We start from the raw sequence: 20,258 nt of genomic DNA, 5'->3' as shown, positions 1-20,258 counted from the left end.
TCACTGGGTTTAGTATCAGCAGCAGGTGGTTCCTGAGCCGTCACCGGTTCACAAGCTGTGCATAATGCAGTATTGTGACCCCGGGGTAATGATACCTTACAAGAGGTACATGCAGCGAAAAATACAGTGTGGGTCTTCCCAGACTTTTTGTGAGGCTTTGGTTGAGACATAGTAAAGCCTGGAGGAAAGCGCTTACTAGCAGGGGAAAGGTAAGAGTATGTGTCCACGTTCAGGATTGCATCAGGATTTGGTCAGGATTTTCCATCAGTATTTGTAAGCCAAAACCAGGAGTGGGTGATAAATGCAGAAGTGGTGCATATGTTTCTATTATACTTTTCCTCTAAGTGTTCCACTCCTGGTTTTGGCTTACAAATACTGATGGAAAATCCTGACCAAATCCTGATGCAATCCTGAACGTGGACACATACCTTTAAGCTATGTGTCTGCAGCTTACCCAGGTCCTGTGTCTTGAGTCCCCAGGGCAGGTCCGCAGTGTAGGCAGAGAAAAACGCTAGTCCTGAGGGCTGTGATAGGAAACGCTGGAGCAGTGCTGCAGCATCAGGGCTGTGGGAACTCATTACAGGGAACGAGAAGCGCCAGGAAAAGTGGGCGGGGCTAAACTGCCGGTGGGCATGGCCAACACTCCGGCCTGTATTGAAGGAAATTTTTTTTTTCTTCTTCTGCGGTTGTGGCCTGCAGCGCCGCGACCGCTATTAGCGCCATCATTAGCTGCACTCCTTCGTGGGGTTGCCGCACTAAGGACCACCCACGGACACAGGCTTAAGGTGCGGACCTCCCATACCCCGGGGACCAGGACCCCCCAGCGCCTTGGCCCCCGCAATGTACTCACGGTAGATGTGGTGAGCCGCTCAATCCACCGTCGCCATAGTCAGGGAGGGGGTGGAGAGCTTCTGCCGCCATGCGTCATCCGCTATATCAGTGGTGATGCAGAGGGGGGCTGCACGGACGCCATATATATCATGTCCGGCTATGCACCTGGCTCCAGGAGAGGTAGATGGAGGGCTACTCCATGTTGTCGCCTGCTATGGATGGGGGAGATCGGAACGCGAAGGAACCGTCGCCCGTAATATGAGCTCAGGGCTGGCATCCAACGTTGCAAGAAAGGATATGGGAGGGACGCTCCACGTACTTGCCTGTTGATGGTTCCGGGGAGATCAGAACCTAGAAAGGAACCGTCGCCCCCATTCGCTCCGTTAAGGAAAAATAGAATAAAAAGTAAAAAGATAAAATAAAAACGGTGGGGTCTGAAAGCAGACCCAAGTGCCTCCTACAGACACTAAGCAAGAACTGGTTCACTCAGAGCCTGCAGGAGGGTGTATACTGCAGGGGAGGAGCTATTCTTTCTGTGTTTACTTAGTGTCCTCCTAGTGGCAGCAGTTTTTTTTGTCTCTTGCATGCTGATAAAGTTTAGTGTACCCCCCTCAAAAAAAAAAATAAATAAAAAAATCATGATGCAACTTCCTTTGGTTTTTGTACCAAAAATGCAGCAAATCCTGATAGTAAGGAAAAAAAACACAGCAGAAAATGCAACTATGGGTTTAATAAAATGCTACAAAAAACACTGAAAGAAGTGACGTGCTGCAGTTTGCAAATGCAAAGCAGTTTTACCAATTCAGTCAGGAAAAAAAAAATGTGTGAGATTTCTGAACTCTCATAGCTTTTACCGGTACTGCAAAACGCAGCTTAAAATTTGCATGAAAGAATTCAGCAAAAACGCAATGTGTTAACATAGCCTTCCTGCATGGGAAAGAAAAGGTATCCATTAACGTTTATGGTGCTATTCACACGTCCGTGCCGGAGCTTTGGGGTGTAAAAAAAACCAAAAAACAAGACATGTCCGTTTTTGATTCGAAACATGGATTTAACCCCTTTACCCCCAAGGGTGGTTTGCACGTTATGGACCGGGCCAATTTTTACAATTCTAACCACTGTCCCTTTATGAGGTTATAACTCTGGAACGCTTCAACGGATCCTGGTGATTCTGACATTGTTTTCTCGTGACATATTGTACTTCATCATAGTGGTAAAATTTATTTGATATTACCTGCATTTATTTGTGAAAAAAACGGAAATTTGGCGAAAATTTTGAAAATTTCGCAATTTTCCAACTTTGAGTTTTTATGCAATTAAATCAGAGATATGTCACACAAAATACTTAAGTAACATTTCCCACATGTCTACTTTACATCAGCACAATTTTGGAACCAAATTTTTTTTTTGTTAGGGAGTTAAGGGTTAAAAGTTGACCAGCAATTTCTCATTTTTACAACACCTTTTTTTTTTTTTTAGGGACCACATCTCATTTGAAGTCATTTTGAGGGGTCTATATGATAGAAAATACCCAAGTGTGACACCATTCTAAAAACTGCACCCCTCAAGGTGCTCAAAACCAGATTCAAGAAGTTTATTAACCCTTCAGGTGTTTCACAGGAATTTTTGGAATGTTTAAATAAAAATGAACATTTAACTTTTTTTCACAAAAAATTTACTTCAGCTCCAATTTGTTTTATTTTACCAAGGGTAACTGGAGAAAATGGACCCCAAACGTTGTTGTACAATTTGTCCTGAGTACGCCGATACCCCATATGTGGGGGTTAACCACTGTTTGGGCGCATGGCAGAGCTCGGAAGGGAAGGAGCGCCGTTTGACTTTTCAATGCAAAATTGACAGGAATTGAGATGGAACGCCATGTTGCGTTTGGAGAGCCACTGATGTGCCTAAACATTGGAACCCCCCACAAGTGACACCATTTTGGAAAGTAGACCCCCTAAGGAACTTATCTAGATGTGTGGTGAGCACTTTGACCCACCAAGGGCTTCACAGAAGTTTATAATGCAGAGCCGTAAAAATAAAACAAAAATTTTTTCCCACAAAAATTATTTTTTAGCCCCCAGTTTTGTATTTTTCCAAGGGTAACAGGAGAAATTGGACCCTAAATATTGTTGTCCAATTTGTCCTGAGTACGCCGATACCTGATATGTGGGGGGAACCACCGTTTGAGCGCATGGCAGAGCTCGGAAGGGAAGGAGCGCCATTTGGAATGCAGACTTAGATGGATTGGTCTGCAGGCGTCACATTGCGTTTGCAGAGCCTCTAATGTACCTAAACAGTAGAAACCCCCCACAAGTGACCCCATATTGGAAACTAGACCCCCTAAGGAACTCATCTAGATGTGTTGTGAGAGCTTTGAACCCCCAAGTGTTTCACTACAGTTTATAACGCAGAGCCGTGCAAATAAAAAAAATTTTTTTTTCCACAAAAATTATTTTTTAGCCCCCAGTTTTGTATTTTCCCAAAGGTAACAGGAGAACTTGGGACCCCAAAAGTTGTTGTCCAATTTGTTCTGAGTACGCTGATACCCCATATGTTGGGGTAAACCCCTGTGTGGGCACACAGGAGAGCTCGGAAGGGAAGGAGCACTGTTTTACTTTTTCAACGCAGAATTGTCTGGAATTGAGATCGGACGCCATGTCGCGTTTGGAGAGCCCCTGATGTGCCTAAACAGTGGAAACCCCCCAATTATAACTGAAACCTTAATGCACACACCCCTAACCCTAATCCCAACGGTAACCCTAACCACACCTCTAACCCAGACACACCCCTAACCCTATTCCCAACCGTAAATGTAATCCAAACCCTAACCTGTTGTGAATTCTGCTTTTGGGTTCCCTCCGGTGGTGGTAGGTGGTAATGCAGTTGTCCCAGGGTTTCAGTCCTGGTCAGGTGTTTCTGCTGATTGCAGTTCTGACTAGGATATTTAGGTGTGCAGGATTCATTAGTCCTTGCCAGTTGACAATTGTTGTTGGGAGGTGTTGGACCTCTGCCTGGTTCCTCCTGCCTTTCTGCCAAATCAGCAAAGATAAAAGTGTCTGGGTTTTTTTTTTCTGTGGCACACATGCTGTGTGCTTCATGATTCAGTGCTATTCTTTTGTGTTTTCTTGTCCAGCTTAGATTGTGTCAGTATTTTCTCAGTCTTGTTGGATTCTCTGGGGTTGCAGATATTCATTCCACGTCTTTAGTTAGATTGTGGAATTTTTTGTATTATCTGCTGTGGATATTTTTTGAAGGGTTTTAATACTGACCGCCTAGTATTCTGTCCTATCCTTTCCTATTTAGCTAGAGTGGCCTCTTTTGCTAAATCTTGTTTTCTGCCTGCGTGTGTCTTTTCTTCTCCTACTCACAGTCAATATTCGTGGGGGCTGCCTATCCTTTGGGGTTCTGCTCTGAGGCTAGGTAGTATTCTTATTTCCATCTATAGGGGTATTTAGTCCTCCGGCTGTGTCGAGGTGTCTAGGGTTTATTAGGCACACCCCACGGCTACTTCTAGTTGCGGTGTAAGTTCAGGATCTGCGGTCAGTATAGTTTCCACCTACTCCAGAGAAAGTTTCATGCGGCTCCAAGGTCACCGGATCATAACACTAACCCTAACTTAATCCCCAACCATAACTTTAGCCCCAACCCTAACTGTAGCCTTAACCCTAGCCCCAACCCTAACCCTAGCCCCAACCCTAACCCTAACCCTAATGGGGAAATGGAAATAAATACTTTTTTTAATTTTTCCCTAACTAAGGGGGTGATGAAGGGGGGGTTTGATTTACTTTTATAGCGGGTTTTTTTAGCGGATTTTTAGGATTGGCAGCAGTCACACACAAAGACGCTTTTTATTGCAAAAAATATTTTTTGCGTTACCACATTTTGAGAGCTATAATTTTTCCATATTTTGGTCCACAGAGTCATGTGAAGTCTTGTTTTTTGCGGGACGAGTTGACGTTTTTATTGGTAACATGCTCGGGCACGTGACATTTTTTGATCGCTTTTTATTCTGATTTTTGTGAGGCAGAATGACCAAAAAACAGCTATTCATGAATTTCTTTTGGGGGAGGCGTTTATACCGTTCCGCGTTTGGTAAAATTGATAAAGCAGTTTTATTCTTCGGGTCAGTACGATTACAGCGATACCTCATTTATATCATTTTTTTATGTTTTGGCGCTTTTATACGATAAAAACTATTTTATAGAAAAAATTATTATTTTGGCATCGCTTTAATCTGAGGCCTATAACTTTTTTATTTTTTTGTTGATGATGCTGTATGGCGGCTCTTTTTTTGTGGGACAAAATGACGCTTTCAGCGGTACCATGGTTATTTATATCTGTCTTTTTTATCGCGTTTTATTCCACTTTTTATTCGGCGGTATGATAATAAAGCGTTTTTTGCCTCTTTTTTTGTCTTACGGTGTTTACTGAAGGGGTTAACTAGTGGGACAGTTTTATAGGTTGGGTCGTTACGGACGCGGCGATACTAAATATGTGTACTTTTGTTTGTTTGTTTTTTATTTAGATAAAGAAATGTATTTATGGGAATAATATTTTTTTTCTTTTCTTTATTTAGGAATTTTTATTTTTATTTTTTTTTTTACACATGTGGACATTTTTTTAAAAACTTTTTTACTTTGTCCCAGGGGGGGACATCACAGATCGGCGATCTGACAGTTTGCATAGCACTCTGTCAGATCACCGATCTCACTTACAGCCGTGCAGGCTTACCAGCGCCTGCACTGAGCAGGCACTCGGTAAGCCACCTCCCTCCCTGCAGGACCCGGATGCCGCGGCCATCTTGGACCCGGGACCTGCAGCGAGGAAGGAGGTAGGAGACCCTCGGAGCAACGCAATCACATCGCGTTGCTGCAGGGGTCTCAGGGAAGCCCGCAGGGAGCCCCCTCCCTGCGCGATACTTCCCTATACCGCCGGCACACCGCGATCATGTTTGATCGCGGTGTGCCGGGGGTTATGTGCCGGGGGCGGTCCATGACCGCTCCTGGCACATAGCGCCGGATGTCAGCTGCGATAGGCAGCTGACACCCGGCCGCGATCAGCCGCGCTCTCCCCGTGAGCGCGGCCGATCGCGCTGGACGTACTATTCCGTCCTTGGGAAGTAGGGCCCACCCCACATGGACGGAATAGTACGTCCAATGACAGAAAGGGGTTAAAGTATCCTAGATCACAGACGGCATACGGTTGAAGATTTGCTGCAGGTTTTCCGTCAATGCAATGCAGAACCAACAATGCAGATGGGTAAAGTCTGCAGCAACTGCACAACCGCATATGGGGCAAAAAATGGATGAAACATTTTCTCAGGATTAATTGCAATTTTGTAATGAAATATGCTGCAGATTTTCTGGAAACATCCACTCCATGTGCCGTATCACACTAATGGGGAGCTCTGACGTCTACATCAATTTATATGAATCACTTATTTTTATAGTGCACAAAGCCGTGTGGATGGAGGTCCCTGACCGCACAGAGACCCCTGACCGCACAGAGACCCTACCGCTGCATCTACATGGCCCTATAGAAACCTTCATTATTTCTATCCCGCTAGAGTCGGATAGGTTGCAATGAGTAGAAAAACTTTTCTTAATGGGCTTATATACATTCATCCTCCGTAGACGCCGTGCGTTTGGATACAAGTCATTAGTATATGTTTGTATTATTCTTTTCCCTGTGAAGCAAATAAAAAAATAAATAAAATAAAAACCCTCCGGTTAATTCACAATACATGTGCACAGCTCCAAGTCTGCCAAAGAGTACATCAAAACATTAAAACCTCCCAATGAATTCAGTCCAATAAAAATCATCAGATGGTTGAAGAAAACAAAAAAAACTTTATTGAAGCTTCATTTACAAAATCATCGATCAATAATGAAGTGTCGTATGCAAAATACAGAAAAAAAAAAGAAAAAAGACTAAGAAAAAAAAAAAAACCATTGACCCGCTTAGTCTGTGTTACACCAGACAGGAGGTTCAGAGCAACACCCACTGCAAGACCCAAATCCCAAATAATTGGTCCAAAACCCTCAACTATTACAGAGTCAGAAGAACTTTAATAGGAAGAAGAAAATCAAAGAGGAAATTCTTGGAACACATGATGTTCGCCCACCATGGTCACCCGGGGACAGGAATGGGTTTCATGGAAAGACTGGAGCATTAAAGGGGGTCTCCAGCACCTCGAATTTCAACACTGCGTCAGCTGCCGCCAGCCGGGATGCAAGCACCAGTCCTATCCATTGGTATTGCTGCCCGCGGAGAACCCCTTTAAAATTACCATTAAATTGTCATGGCATTGTAACAGATTAGGATAGAAAAAAATAAATCTTACTTTCCAGAGACAGCACCATTTGTGTCGATAGGTTGTGTCTAGGATTACAGTTCAGCTCCATGATGTGAACAGACCCCGGCTGCAATACCATACACAACCTGTGGGCGTAAGTGGCGCTGTTTATGGGGGGAGGAGGCTGTTACCAGCAAAAAGAAGGAGGATTAGTTTCTTTCCAGGGGGATTCACGCAGGCTGAGACCTGGATATAAAACCAGACAACCTTGTACAATGGTCATCATAGTTGGAAGAAGACCCCAGCGTTCTGGGGGGAAGGAGTGTAACACAGAGGGTCTGCTTCCTTATGGATAAAGCGCCTCTTTGCAAGAAATCAAAAGCAAATAAAACAAATATCTGACTCTTATCGGAGGCTTTCTTAAAGCAACAGGCTCACAGTTTAATACACCTCGGCCTGAAGTCACTTAGCGGTCTGCCGTTCTGGTAATACTGGAGGAACCGGACTGATCACGTGTGGTGCGGTCCATCGGGTGAGGGAGACGAGGAAAGCCGCAGCCGAGTCCCTCTTATTATTGGTCACTTTAAAGGAGCCCAAATTACTTAACGGTGTGAACGGCGCCGCGGCCGAATACACGTATGGCACACAAGACCTGGGGTTCTGACTTACGACAAATGAAGAGGGGGTTAAAATCAAGATGGCTTCGTGCACAGGTCAGTATATTAATACAGAACCACCATCGGCTATGAAACCATCCAACGTGGGGGGACGAGGGCAGAGACCGCTCCATGATCAGCCTTGGTCAAACGTCTGATGAAGTGAAGGCACGCCTGGCAGCAAAAGGGTTAACAGCCTGTAGGAGACATTTTGCCCGCCTGCAGCAGATAACTGCACATTAAAAGCCTTATATTTACTATCAAGGGGGGAAAAAACTATATATGTCGTAGGCAAAACGCCGCTCCCTCTCCAAAAGAATAGGAAGAAAATAGAGACAATGATTTGTAGTGTAAGAATCCAGCTCAGGTGCTTATGGCAAAATCCATCTCGGAGAGGAGCTTGAAGAGCAGCAGCAACCAAACCGAGCTGTGCCGCTGCCGAGCGGGGGGCTGGGACGAGGGTCCTCCTGAAGGGAAACAGGCGGCTTGTTCTACTGTCGCAGCTCCACGTAATTAGCAGGGAACAGCCCGTAGCGCTCCTTACAATAGCCCCTCCACCAGCCATCATCAATCATCTCAATGTTTGTGATGAGGTCGTCTGGGTCAAAGGAAATTTCATCATCGCCGGCTGAGAAAGACAAAGGGGACATGAATCTCTGGAGCAAAAAACCCCCCATGCAATAATCAATACAGGGGAGCGGCCCACACTTACCGGCCTGATAGTCATACAGGGCGATGGCCGTGATGCCCAGGTCACCGTCGTAGTCTGCATACACGTTCTCCGCTGCAAGGGAGGAAGAGAAACATGAAAGTGAAGCGCCACACAGCCAAGCGCAGAGGAGGCCGGCGCAGAGGAGGCCCGCAGCATCTTTTAATAGAACTCTGCATTACTCTGTTATTCATCTTGGAAACATACGACTACCCACTACTGGACTTTATTGTTGTGATTATCAGAGTCCTTATACTCCACTCAGACGTCAATTCGCAGCGCAGGTAACGCGGGCGGCGCAGGTAACGCAGGAGCACGCGGGCGGCGCAGGTAACGCAGGAGCACGCGGGCGGCGCAGGTAACGCAGGAGCACGCGGGCGGCGCAGGTAGCGCAGGAGCACGCGGGCGGCGCAGGTAACGCAGGAGCACGCGGGCGGCGCAGGTAACGCAGGAGCACGCGGGCGGCGCAGGTAACGCAGGAGCACGCGGGCGGCGCAGGTAACGCAGGAGCACGCGGGCGGCGCAGGTAACGCAGGAGCCCGCGGGCGGCGCAGGTAACGCAGGAGCACGCGGGAGCCCATGGCCAGAGCAATTAGTGCAGGAGCACAGGGTGGCACAGGTAACTCAGGAGCATGCAGGTGGAACAGGTAATGCACGAGCAAGCGGGCGGAGCAGGTAACGCAGGAGCATGTGGGCGGCACTGCAAGCAGGTCTGCTATTAGTTCAATTCCTTGAAGGTACTTTTGGTTTCTCAGTGTATTAGGTAGCATAATGTGAACTGTGCATAGCACACCTGCAGTCAATCTCTGGGCTCAGCAGCACATGTACCGCTGCAGATAATCAGAGCTTAGCGTTGGCTGCAGCGGTGCTGCGCACGGTCAACATCACATCACTGATGCAGCCAAAGCACAGAGACAGCAACAGTACTAAAAGCTGTCACTAGAACCCGAAGAGGTTCCTTTGGATACTACTCTTTTTAAAAGTGGAAAACCCCCTTTAAAGTAGATCTATAAAACCCCGCATATAATTCCAAAAGATCTCCACATCCACAAAGTAGTCTACCCCTGATAGCATGTACTCGGGGCAATGTGTGCACCAGTAATTTGGACCCCAAAAATATGCATTCCTCCTGGTCCATCTCCCTCCCCCACCATTATTTAAATGCAGGTATGTGGGGCTAAAAATGATGTTTGAACAATTGGGTTTCATTAAATGTTTGGCAATTATTTCCCTTGCACATTACTGGCTGCCAAATGAGTTACCAGATAATCTGCCAGTGAGTTCATTTTGAGGGAGTTTGTACATTTTTTTTTTTTTTTATCTTTTTCTGAGCGCCTCTGTTGAAATACACAAAAAAAAAAAGTTCAGGTCTCCTTGATGAAATCATAAATCCACCATGGAGGAGCTCAGAAAGACAGAAAATACACTGTGTTCCAAATTATTATGCAAATTAGATTTAAGTGTGATAAAGATTTAATGGTTTTGTTTTTCAAATAAACTCATGGATGGTATTGTGTCTCAGGGCTCAATGGATCACTGAAATCAATCTTAAACACATGTGATAATTAGTTTTCCAGGGGATTCTAATTAAAGGAAAACTACTTAAAAATGATGTTCCACATTATTATCCCCCACTTTGAGGTGGGCTCCGGATGTGAACCCACCTCAAAGCCGCGACATGTCAGCTGCTTTGTACAGCTGACATGTGCGCGCAATGAGCGCGAGTGGAATCGCGATCCGCCCGCGCCCATTAACTAGTTAAATGCCGCCGTCAAGCGCTGACAGCGCCATTTAACTAGCGCTCCCGGCCGCGCGGCCGGTAGTGCTCGCACCGCTGACCCCCGTCACATGATGATTGGGGGTCAGCGGTGCCTTGCCATAACAACCAGAGGTCTCCTTGAGACCTCTATGGTTGTTGATGGCCGATTGCTTTGAGCGCCACCCTGTGGTCGGCGTTCAAAGTACACCACCATTTCTACTACATAGAGGTGATCTGTGCTTCACCTCTATGTAGCAGAGCCGATCGAGTTGTGCATGCTTCTAGCTTCCTATGGAGGCTATTGAAGCATGCCAAAATAAAAAAAAAAAAAGTGTTTAAAAATATAAAAGTTCAAATCACCCCCCTTTCGCCCCAAACAAAATAAAACAATAAAAAACAAAAAAATCAAACCTACACATATTTGGTATTGCTGCGTTCAGAATCGCCCGATCTATCAATAAAAACAAAGGATTAACCTGATCGCTAAATGGCGTAGCGAGAAAAAAAATCAAAACGCCAAAATTACTTTTTTTGCTCGCCGCGACATTGCATTAAAATGTAATAACGGGCGACCAAAAAAACGTATCTGCACCAAAATGGTATCAATAAAAACGCCAGCTCGGCACGCAAAAAATAAGCCCTCACCCGACCCCAGATCACGAAAATTGGAGACGCTACGGGTATCGGAAAATCGCGCAATTTATTTATTTTTTTTAGCAAAGTTTGGAATTTTTTTTCACCACTTAGATAAAAAATAACCTAGACATGTTAGGTGTCTATGAACTCGTAATGACCTGGAGAATCATAATGGCAGGTTAGTTTTAGCATTTGGTGAACCTAGCAGAAAAGCCAAACAAAAAACAAGTGTGAGATTGCACTTTTTTTGCAATTTCATCACACTTGGAATTTTTTTCCTGTTTTCTGTTACACGGCATGGTAAAACCAATGGTATCGTTCAAAAGTACATCTCGTCCCGCAAAAAATAAGCCCTCACATGGCCATATTGACGGAAAAATAAAAAAGTTATGGCTCTGGGAAGGAGGGGAGCAAAAACCGAAAACGAAAAAAGCTCCGGGGGTGAAGGGGTTAAGCAGGCCACAGGTTTCAAGTAACATCGGAAAGAAATAGGATCTCTCTGCTGCCGAAAAGCATCAAATAGTGCAATGCCTTGGTGAAGGGATGAAAACATTAGACATTTCCCGAAAACTTAAGCGTGATCATCGTACTGTTAAGAGATTTGTAGCTGTATCTGAGCACAGATGTGTTTGTGCTGATAAAGGCATAATGAGGAAGATTTCTGCAAGGCAAGTTCATCGGATTAAGAGAGCAGCTGCTAAAAAGCCATTACAAAGCAGCAAACAGATATTTGAAGCTGCTGGTGCCTCTGGAGTCCATCGAACCTCAAGGTGTAGGCTCCTTCAAAGGCTTCCTGTGGTGCATAAACCTACTATTCGGCCACCCTTAAACAGTGTTCACAAGCAGAAATGGTTGCATTGGGCCCACACATACATGAAGACTAATTTCCAAACATTCTTGTTTACTGATAAGTGTTGAGCAACCCTGGATGGTCCAGATGGATGGAGTAGTGGATGGATGGAGTAGTGGATGGTTGGTGTATGGCCACCATGTCCCAACAAGGCTGCAACAACAGCAAGGAGGTGGAGGAGTCATGTTTTGGGCCGGAATCATGGAGAAACAGCTGGTAAGGCCCTTTAAGGTTCCTGAAGGTGTGAAAATGACCTCAGCAAAGTATATAGAGTTTCTGACTGACAACTTTCCTCCATGGTGCAAAAAGCAGAAACGTGCCTTCAGGAGCAAAATCATCTTCATGCTGACAATGCACCATCTCATGCTGCAAAGAATACCTCCGAGTCATTGGCTGCTATGGGCATGAAAGGAGATAAACTCATGGTGTGGCCACCATCTTCCCCTGACCTCAACCCTATAGAGAACCTTTGGAGTATCATCAAGCAAAAGATCTATGAGGGTGGGAGGCAGTTCACATCAAAACAGCGGCTCTGGGAGGCTATTCTGACTTCATGCAAAGAAATACAAGCAGAAACTCTCCAAAAACTCACTAGTTCAATGGATGCAAAAATTGTGAGGATGATATCAAAGAATGGGTCCTATGGTAACATGTAACTTGGCCTGTTAGGATGTTTTGGAGTTAAATAGCTTTTTTGTTCAGTGAATGTGACCTCCTAATGCTGCAAATTCCACAAATGAGCATTTTCAGTTCTTTAAAACAGATCAAATGTTTAGAAATTCTACTGTGCCTAATAATTTGGTACAGTGCATTTTAAGTTTTTATTCATTTTGGAGATTATACTGTTATCATTGGGAGGTTTCTTCAATAAAACTCGATGTATACTCCAGCGGGTGATGACTTTTTTTAGACTGACTCATTTGCACCAACCATTTAGGAAAATCAGAGAAAAATGTCATTTGCATAATAATTTGGAACATAGTGTATAGTAACTAACAGCCCATTAGAACTAGCTCGCTGACAAATTTTAATTTACCTCATTCTCTGCTGCCAGCAATATGCAGAAAACCAACTGTGCAACATTTTTATTAAAACTTATTCTAAAATAAGAAAATTCCTGGCAGAAGTCCATATCCTTTGATGCACTAAATATATGTTAATTGCAGGGAATTCCCGCTTATCTGACGCCTTTCATTTGTAGTATTCCCCTTGTGTCCACCATACTTTACCCTCTTGGTATTCTGCCGAGTCGTATACTGCCTCTGTGACTGGAGGTCCGGCTTTCTGGGTCACTGCCTCCTCGTAGTCGGCGCTGTCCTCATACACATTCTCGGGTACGGCGGACGGTTTCGCCGGCTCCGTCTCGTACAGCGGAGTCGCATCCTGCGATCAGCAGAAAGAAGAATCAGCCTCATCTACCGCCATTTATTTATGGGCTCATGGAGGGACGCGCTCATCCTCTCACCGCATACACCGGGCTCGCTGGGGCTTCTTCAGACACTAGCCGGGGTCTCGGAGATGCAGGAGGAGATGCGGCTTTGTTTTTTTCTTGCTCCTTAACATATGAAGTACAGAAATGAAATTTAGAAAAAGTAAAAAATCTAGCCAACAATGCTACCACCCCAGAATTATTACGCAAGCTAAAACATTAAGATAAGATCTGTAACATTCAGGCAGCTCCAAACCTCAGACCTACAGTATATCTAATAGTGTGATTGCCAGCAGCCACCACTAGATGACACACACACTACATCAAGAGCAATGTACAGTCAGCTCCCGAGCTCCCCCTGGTGGCAGCTGCAGGTATCTGGAATCCTATCGACTGCCTATGCAGAGGATCCCAGGAACACAACTCTCAGCAGAGAATCAAGACCCTTTTGTATGTGGTGCATCAAGACCACAGACTATGGGAATGTGATCTTCTCAGATGTAGTGAACATTGGATTTCCCCTTACGGCCATATCCCCAAGTATACTCTGCATTTTATCCTCTCCATTTAGTTGTGCAGACAGTCTAATGTTTAACAATTCAAGCAATTCTTGCCCACCAAGTGTTAAAAGAAGTTGTTGAATTTTGCATTTTTTTTTTTATCGCGTTCATTTTTAAATCGGCTTCAATGGGGAACTTGGGGGGGGGGAAAAAATAAAAAAAATTGCATTTATTTATAAGGGTAGAAATCCATAGTTTCTGCACTAAATGCATGAAAAAAAAAAAAAAAAAAAAGGAAACGAATAAAATGGCGAAAATAAAAACTAAATAATGAGAGCAGGCCTCTACTATGTATTTTGATGCAGAAAATATTAGTTATGCCACGTGGGAACATGGCCTAAAGGTTTGTGAAATTCACTCTTGCTTGTAATCGCTACGCTAGCCCGTTGTCTACGCATCGGCTGTGACAGGAGGGACATTGTGGCGACGCGCTGATGCAGAACTTCGTTATTTTCAGGAATGAGAGAGAGTATGGTAGTAAAAAAGATCACCAAGTTAAATCCCCGATAATCCGGCATGGGGATATTCTAGTCACGTGCCGGATGATTAGAACTGGACCATAGATAAAGGATCCACATCTATAGGAGTGAAATGCGGCGCTTTATAGATATGGCATCTCGTTACCGACCTTCAGCGTCCGGCGCGCCTGCTCCTGTTCCTCCTTCTCCCGCTCCATTCTCTGCACTCGCTCGGCCTCCGCTTTCTTACGATCTTCCACTTCTTTATCCTTGGCGAGGTTCTCAAAGTTTGCCCGTATGCTACTGGCTTTGTTTCCCTCTATGAGACAAGAGATCAGACACAGAATGCACTCGGGTCATCACAATGTGGGCAGTGGATTAGCAGATACAAGATTTCAGGCCCTTTCAGATGTCCGTCATAATCAGTCAGATGTTTGATCGCAATGCATGGACTGGCCGCACAGCTCCTAACCCGTCCATGTATATTTCCATGCAGCTGTCACGCTCGGGTCAGGATCTGTGCGACCAAGTCCGTGCGCTGCGATCAGACACTGGATCGATTATCAAGGACAATCCAGTGTGATGTAAATGATAGCTCATCGCTAGGATCTCTGGACTGAGACACATACACAGAAGGGTGCGGGCAGTGCGATGGTCCCGGCGGTCATTCGGCCAGCAGCTCCCTCTCCCATCTCCTCTGTATACACAAGCAGTCACTTTGCTGAGCTCCTATGTTCTCCATGAGAGTGCTGCTGTTGGAAATCTCTCGCGGTAACTTGGCATTTAGAGAACAATTGGATCAAAAACCCTAAATCAGACCTGCTGGATCCTAATTGCTCCCAGAATCTGTCGGGGTCCCCCATACACAGACCGTCGAATAATCCATTGATGGGTTTGGAGGAAGTTAGTCTAATGTGTCTGGCGGTCTTAATCTAAGCCCCTAAGGGCAGAAGGATTTTTTGCTCGATTTAGGATGTAGGTGCAGAAGACTGTGATACAACTGGAGACACAGTACAGGTTTAGGGTCACTTTCTCATGCATCAGCCACAATTCAATTACTCCAAAATATATGGGAATAAATCATATTTTTCCACAAATCCGTGGCATGCTGGAGCATCTGTGAAATCCTACAACGGATAGAAGTCTTCATACACTTATTATGGATGCCCCCAGTTCCAGATTCTGCAAACCTGTGTGCTGCAGTCCTGGTGATACTAGATACCTGCAGCCTACGGAAATGCACACACGGGTCGGTCAGGTCCCGGCTCTCATGTCATTACTCACCGGCTTCCACCGGCCGCGTCCTCTGGTAACTGGGAGCCACCTTCTCTACATCTTCAAAGGAAGCCGCAGCCTGAAAATGGGGAAAGATGGTGAATCCTGTGCTGCAAATGTGATTCGTGAACTAAATTTTAATTTAAAAAAAAAACAAAACCACGAAACAAAAAAAAAAAACTGATAAAAAAAATACAAAAAAAAAACCTTTTGTCTACAGCTCCTATACAGACCTGTGTCTCCAGTGCTACAGACTAGCATGTCCAGTGTGTAGTCCGAGCTTGCCATATTTTTTTACTCCCTTTTGCCAGTTATACATGAGCAGGAAGAAATGGCAGGAAAAAAAAATGGAGTAACACGTCTGCAGGATCAGACTACACCGGGTTTGTTTGTAGTCTGTAACCATGGACACAGATCGGTCCGCACGGGAGCTGTAGATCTCCTTCAACATTTGCATTTTTTTTTTATAATTTCTGAAATAAAAGACATTAGCATAAACTACTTTAAGCAACTAAAAAGCTACAAGATTAATGACGTTTTCTAAATCTGTATATTTAAAGTCCAGGCTTTCTTTTGATTCTAATGGTTCCGGGGCTGGAACCCACCGGTCTCACATTGATGGGCTGTCCAAAGGTTACTGGGTCTTGCAAGTCACTGGTTTTATGACCAATAGTTTAGAATTGAATTGTCCTTCTAGTTTCACAATTATCTCCAGGTCTCCGTGCAGCCATAATGCTCAGGTGCAGCCCCAGCTGTGAATGCATTACTCTGGCCGCCCAATTGTCTGTCGTACAACCCAAAGCAGCAGAGACCACCCTTTACCCAGACATTTACGTACCACCATTATTTGTTAGGACAGCACTTACCTTGTCCATTCGATCCTTCTGCACTCCATACTTTCCACCAAACCCTTTGGAATAATCTAAAAGATGGGAAGAAATTACTACATAATCATAGTCAGACACAACACAGTCCATGCCTGCCCGGTGATGGCGCACGGAGGCCTAATGCATTTACTATCTAGAGATATTATATTATCTAATCACTATTCTCCCTGCTCCTTGTAAAGATCAGCAAAATCTGCCAAAACAAATATACTTTAGGGAATTGCTATAAGTGTGATTGCAAAGCTTTAATCTATAAGTGATAACCTGATGCAGGTCTCTATAACCAATGCTTCCCGTCACAAATTAAATATGCAATTCTGGCCACCAGGGGGAGCTCACTGCCTGCACACAGATCCTATTGATTCCCAGCATAGTGAGCTCCCTCTAGTGGTGACTGCAGGTAAACCAGATTTTTTCTTCTACCTCTGACGCTGAACCACATGTGAATTTATGATGTATACAAAGCCATCCCCCAATATACTATATAAAGCGACTGGCTGTGCACTGAACTTCTGACACGTCAGTGAGGGCCCAGATGTGGAGACCCCTACGACTGCTAACAACAAGGGTCTGCACGACTAATTGAGGCATTTCTGTTCTCCTTGGGAATAAGATTTTCGCTGACAACAAGCTCATCATCAGCCTCCAAGGGCAGCAGAGAAGGGGTAATCCCAGTAGAGGGGGTACCATCTTCTACCCCCTTTGCTCTAGATTTTGGAGTTGTCACCAACTGGACCCCCATAGAACAAGAGTTTACCATAGCAATAATTGTTGAGCATACACCCATGGTTACCTGTGTCCCCCAATGAAGCGATAATGAAAAATGATTGTCAATGTGTGATGTGGCCAAGCTGCAATACCAGACCCTGCCTATAGATAGGAGCGGCGCTGTTCACATTTTCGGAGGTCGTGCAGTAAATACATAAGGCGTAAACTTCTCCATAGGAAGTTGCACGGAAACATCGACATTATGAGCAGTGATTTGTGTGGCGGTCCCGGAGATCTATAGCGACCTGCGGCTGTATCCCACCCTGGCCGTTAGTATGAGCCCCCACTTCCCACAGCATAGTAGTACAGGTTATAGCGAGGAGGAGGCGGCACAGGGGAGAGGCGCAGATTAGACAGTGTGGGACAGACGGACCACATGGAACGAGGAGCGGAGGAGCGCAGAATACCTTTTTGGGATTCGTGGAGCTGAAGTTTCTCTTGGTGATCCCAGCCAAGCGCACACTTGTCTTGTCTGTCAGTCTGTACACCAAACTTTCCTCCAAACCCTTTCACATAGTCTACGCACACAGAAATCCACGTGCCATTAAACGGGAAGGAGACGCACCCCATGCACATACAACAGGTTAGGAGTTACTGACGTCTGCTGCCGCTGATGACCCGGGGGGCGAGCCTGCTAAATGGAAACTATGGCATAAACGGCCGCTCAATCTGCACTAAATAGGTGAAAACCATTATTTTACATCTAATTTACATGTGGAGATACGATGATCTGAAGTTACAGGTCCAAAGCCTGAGGCTGCACTACTGAGACATCCCGAAGACACTATGACCGGAGCGGCGACCTGCTTCTTACCGCCTCTAAGCAGCAGATATATGGGGTCATAGTGGTCAGTTATGAGGCCGCCATGACAAGTCTATGGCTGATGGGATACAGAAGGGCCGTCTCAGTGGTGCAGCCTCAGGCCTGTAAATTCAGGGGACCATATCTTCGCATAGAAGACCAGTATTAAAAAACAGTTTTCAGATTTTTAATGTTCTCCAGGGGGGTCTTTCTGTCTAAGGGTATTTATAATATTAGGACGTACCACTATGCATATGCAAATTAGCACATGAATATATTACATTAAACGATGCTCTAGTAAAAAGATGCATGCGATTCGTGTATAGAGAAGACGGGGGAGATGGCTGCTGGCCGGAGGATCCACAGGAACGACGGTCCTGCCGACAGCTATCTGTGGAGTCTTTAGTTCCTACTTAGCAGGCTCATTAGGGAACAAGGACTGCGGGAATATCAAGCCCCATTATACGAGACCATTAAAACGAGGGTCACAGGTAATGGGGCAGAGGATGGGCAAGGAGCAGGTCAATGAACCCCTTTATAGCACACAGGAATGTTACATAGGACCAGTCCCATAAACCGTGAAGGAACAGGCAGCAGACACCTACAAATAAGCCTCAGATCGCCAACAATCACGGGGGCCAATGGTGGCAGCATTTCAGATCGGTCATAAAAACATAGTAAAGGTCTTTATTCTTTTCTTTTTTACTTAAATCATGTATTTTTCAGTAAAAATAAAAAACTTTCCAAATGGATTTTATAAAAAAATGTTTGCAGTTTGCTTTCTATAGCCTCTGCTGTGCTGTATTACCGGCAACAGAATGAGGTCACTGGAGATCTGTCCGTGAGCTCATCCTGATGGGAGAGTTCATAACTTTTCTTCCTCCTCTTTATGAAATCCAATTTCAAAATTAAGCTTCAGCCAAAAATAATAATCACACAAAAATGACATTTTCTCTGTGTCCTTTTGCGGGAACGTGCTCAGGTAAGGTGTTATCTGGGCATGCTCGGGTGCCAACCGAGTGCCTTCGGCATGGTCCAAAAAGATGTTCGAGCGCAGCTGAAACACATGCAGCAATTTCCTTTTAGACAATCCCTGCATGTGTTGCATCTGTCTAACAGCCGAGAGACATACAGCCGCGGGGACTCGGACATATTTTTCGAGCACGCCAACGACACTCGGTCAGCACCAGAGCATGATAACAGCTTATCTGAGCACGTTCGCTCATCACTAGTGTACATCTGTAAAGTCTGGTACCCCCCCCAAAAAAGGAGGACAAACAATGGCCGCTATACAACATCCTTAGCAGTGGAAATATCAGGACTTTATATACTGCCATCATTAGCCGGGAAACATCTAGAAAAACCATCCGAACTGGGAAAATGGATATGTTAGTTCTCTCATTAGAACTTTTTCATTCTTTTCAGGCCACAGATTTTTCCGTGTTTTGCTCACGTTGCAGCTGGTTGGTCTACTACCTTCAGCTTCTGTGCATCATGCGGGACACAGACACGGTCCCCGGTCACATACGATGTGCTCAGGGACATAAAACCACAAAAAAAAATAAGAAAAGCTGCAATAATACTGAACCTTTCTGGGACTCGTGCTTCTCCGTCTTGCCTTGATACTCATACCCCACAGCGCTCTTGTCTACGTTGTCCTTATCGACACCATATTTACCGCCAAAGCCTTTAGAGTAATCTGCAAAGTGAAAACACATCAGAGGAGATTTACTGAGCCAAAAGTGCCAGAAATCCGCCTCCAACGGGGCCACAACTGTCGCCCGTGGCGCGTTCATTATGTCATCCAGGCGAGGATGGGGGAATGGTCGCTGCAAAATGGTGGTTTCAAATAAACCAAAAGGTAACTTAAGGAGGAAAGAAATGTCCAACATGGTGAGTAAGCTGCACCACACGTATCAGAGTACCACTATGGACTAGTCTTCTAAGTGGCCTTTCAACCTGTGATTTATTAAAAAATAAAATTAATTAGACCCAGCCACTCCTTTTCTAATGCTGCAAAATCCTCTACTTTGCATCACTTTTAGTGGGACCACTGCAGCCAGTCACCGTTTACAATGATTGGTTGCAGTGGTTGTGCAGCAAAAGAGGAAACAAGGAGATTGGTAAGTGAACCCGGCAGCGGGTGCCTCTAATTTTTTTTTTCTTTAATAATGTATGTATAGGTCATTGGTGCAAAGCCTTTTGAAGACTTAAACCGACCATCTGTGTTACATGGACATCAAAGAAAAGCATTTGAGTGAAAGTTTACATACGCTCCGCATCCTTGTGCTTCTGTGCTTGGGACATTACCGATAATGTGCGGATGTACGTTCTACATTA

General features: G+C 45.0%; 1 protein-coding gene across 2 annotated transcripts in view; it reads right to left on the bottom strand.

Annotated features, from left to right (window-relative positions):
* Positions 1–6,663: 6,663 nt before the first annotated feature.
* CTTN (cortactin) overlaps positions 6,664–20,258 on the bottom strand; it is a 38,309-nt gene continuing 24,714 nt past the window's right edge. The window contains exons 9-17 of one of the 2 annotated variants that reach the window (XM_077286969.1): positions 19,507–19,617; positions 17,524–17,634; positions 16,328–16,383; positions 15,471–15,540; positions 14,357–14,505; positions 13,205–13,294; positions 12,969–13,122; positions 8,498–8,569; positions 6,664–8,413 (exon numbers count right to left, since the gene is read on the bottom strand). In XM_077286969.1, coding sequence (XP_077143084.1) covers positions 8,277–8,413; positions 8,498–8,569; positions 12,969–13,122; positions 13,205–13,294; positions 14,357–14,505; positions 15,471–15,540; positions 16,328–16,383; positions 17,524–17,634; positions 19,507–19,617 — 950 coding nt within the window. In that variant the 3' untranslated portion in view covers positions 6,664–8,276. The remainder of the gene's footprint in view (positions 8,414–8,497; positions 8,570–12,968; positions 13,123–13,204; positions 13,295–14,356; positions 14,506–15,470; positions 15,541–16,327; positions 16,384–17,523; positions 17,635–19,506; positions 19,618–20,258) is intronic. The other variant, XM_077286970.1, reaches the window with a different exon arrangement.

This window comes from Ranitomeya variabilis, chromosome 2, assembly GCF_051348905.1.
Source record: "Ranitomeya variabilis isolate aRanVar5 chromosome 2, aRanVar5.hap1, whole genome shotgun sequence".
NCBI classification, from domain to species: Eukaryota; Metazoa; Chordata; class Amphibia; order Anura; family Dendrobatidae; genus Ranitomeya; species Ranitomeya variabilis.
This window is presented reverse-complemented; position numbering and strand designations above follow the sequence as displayed.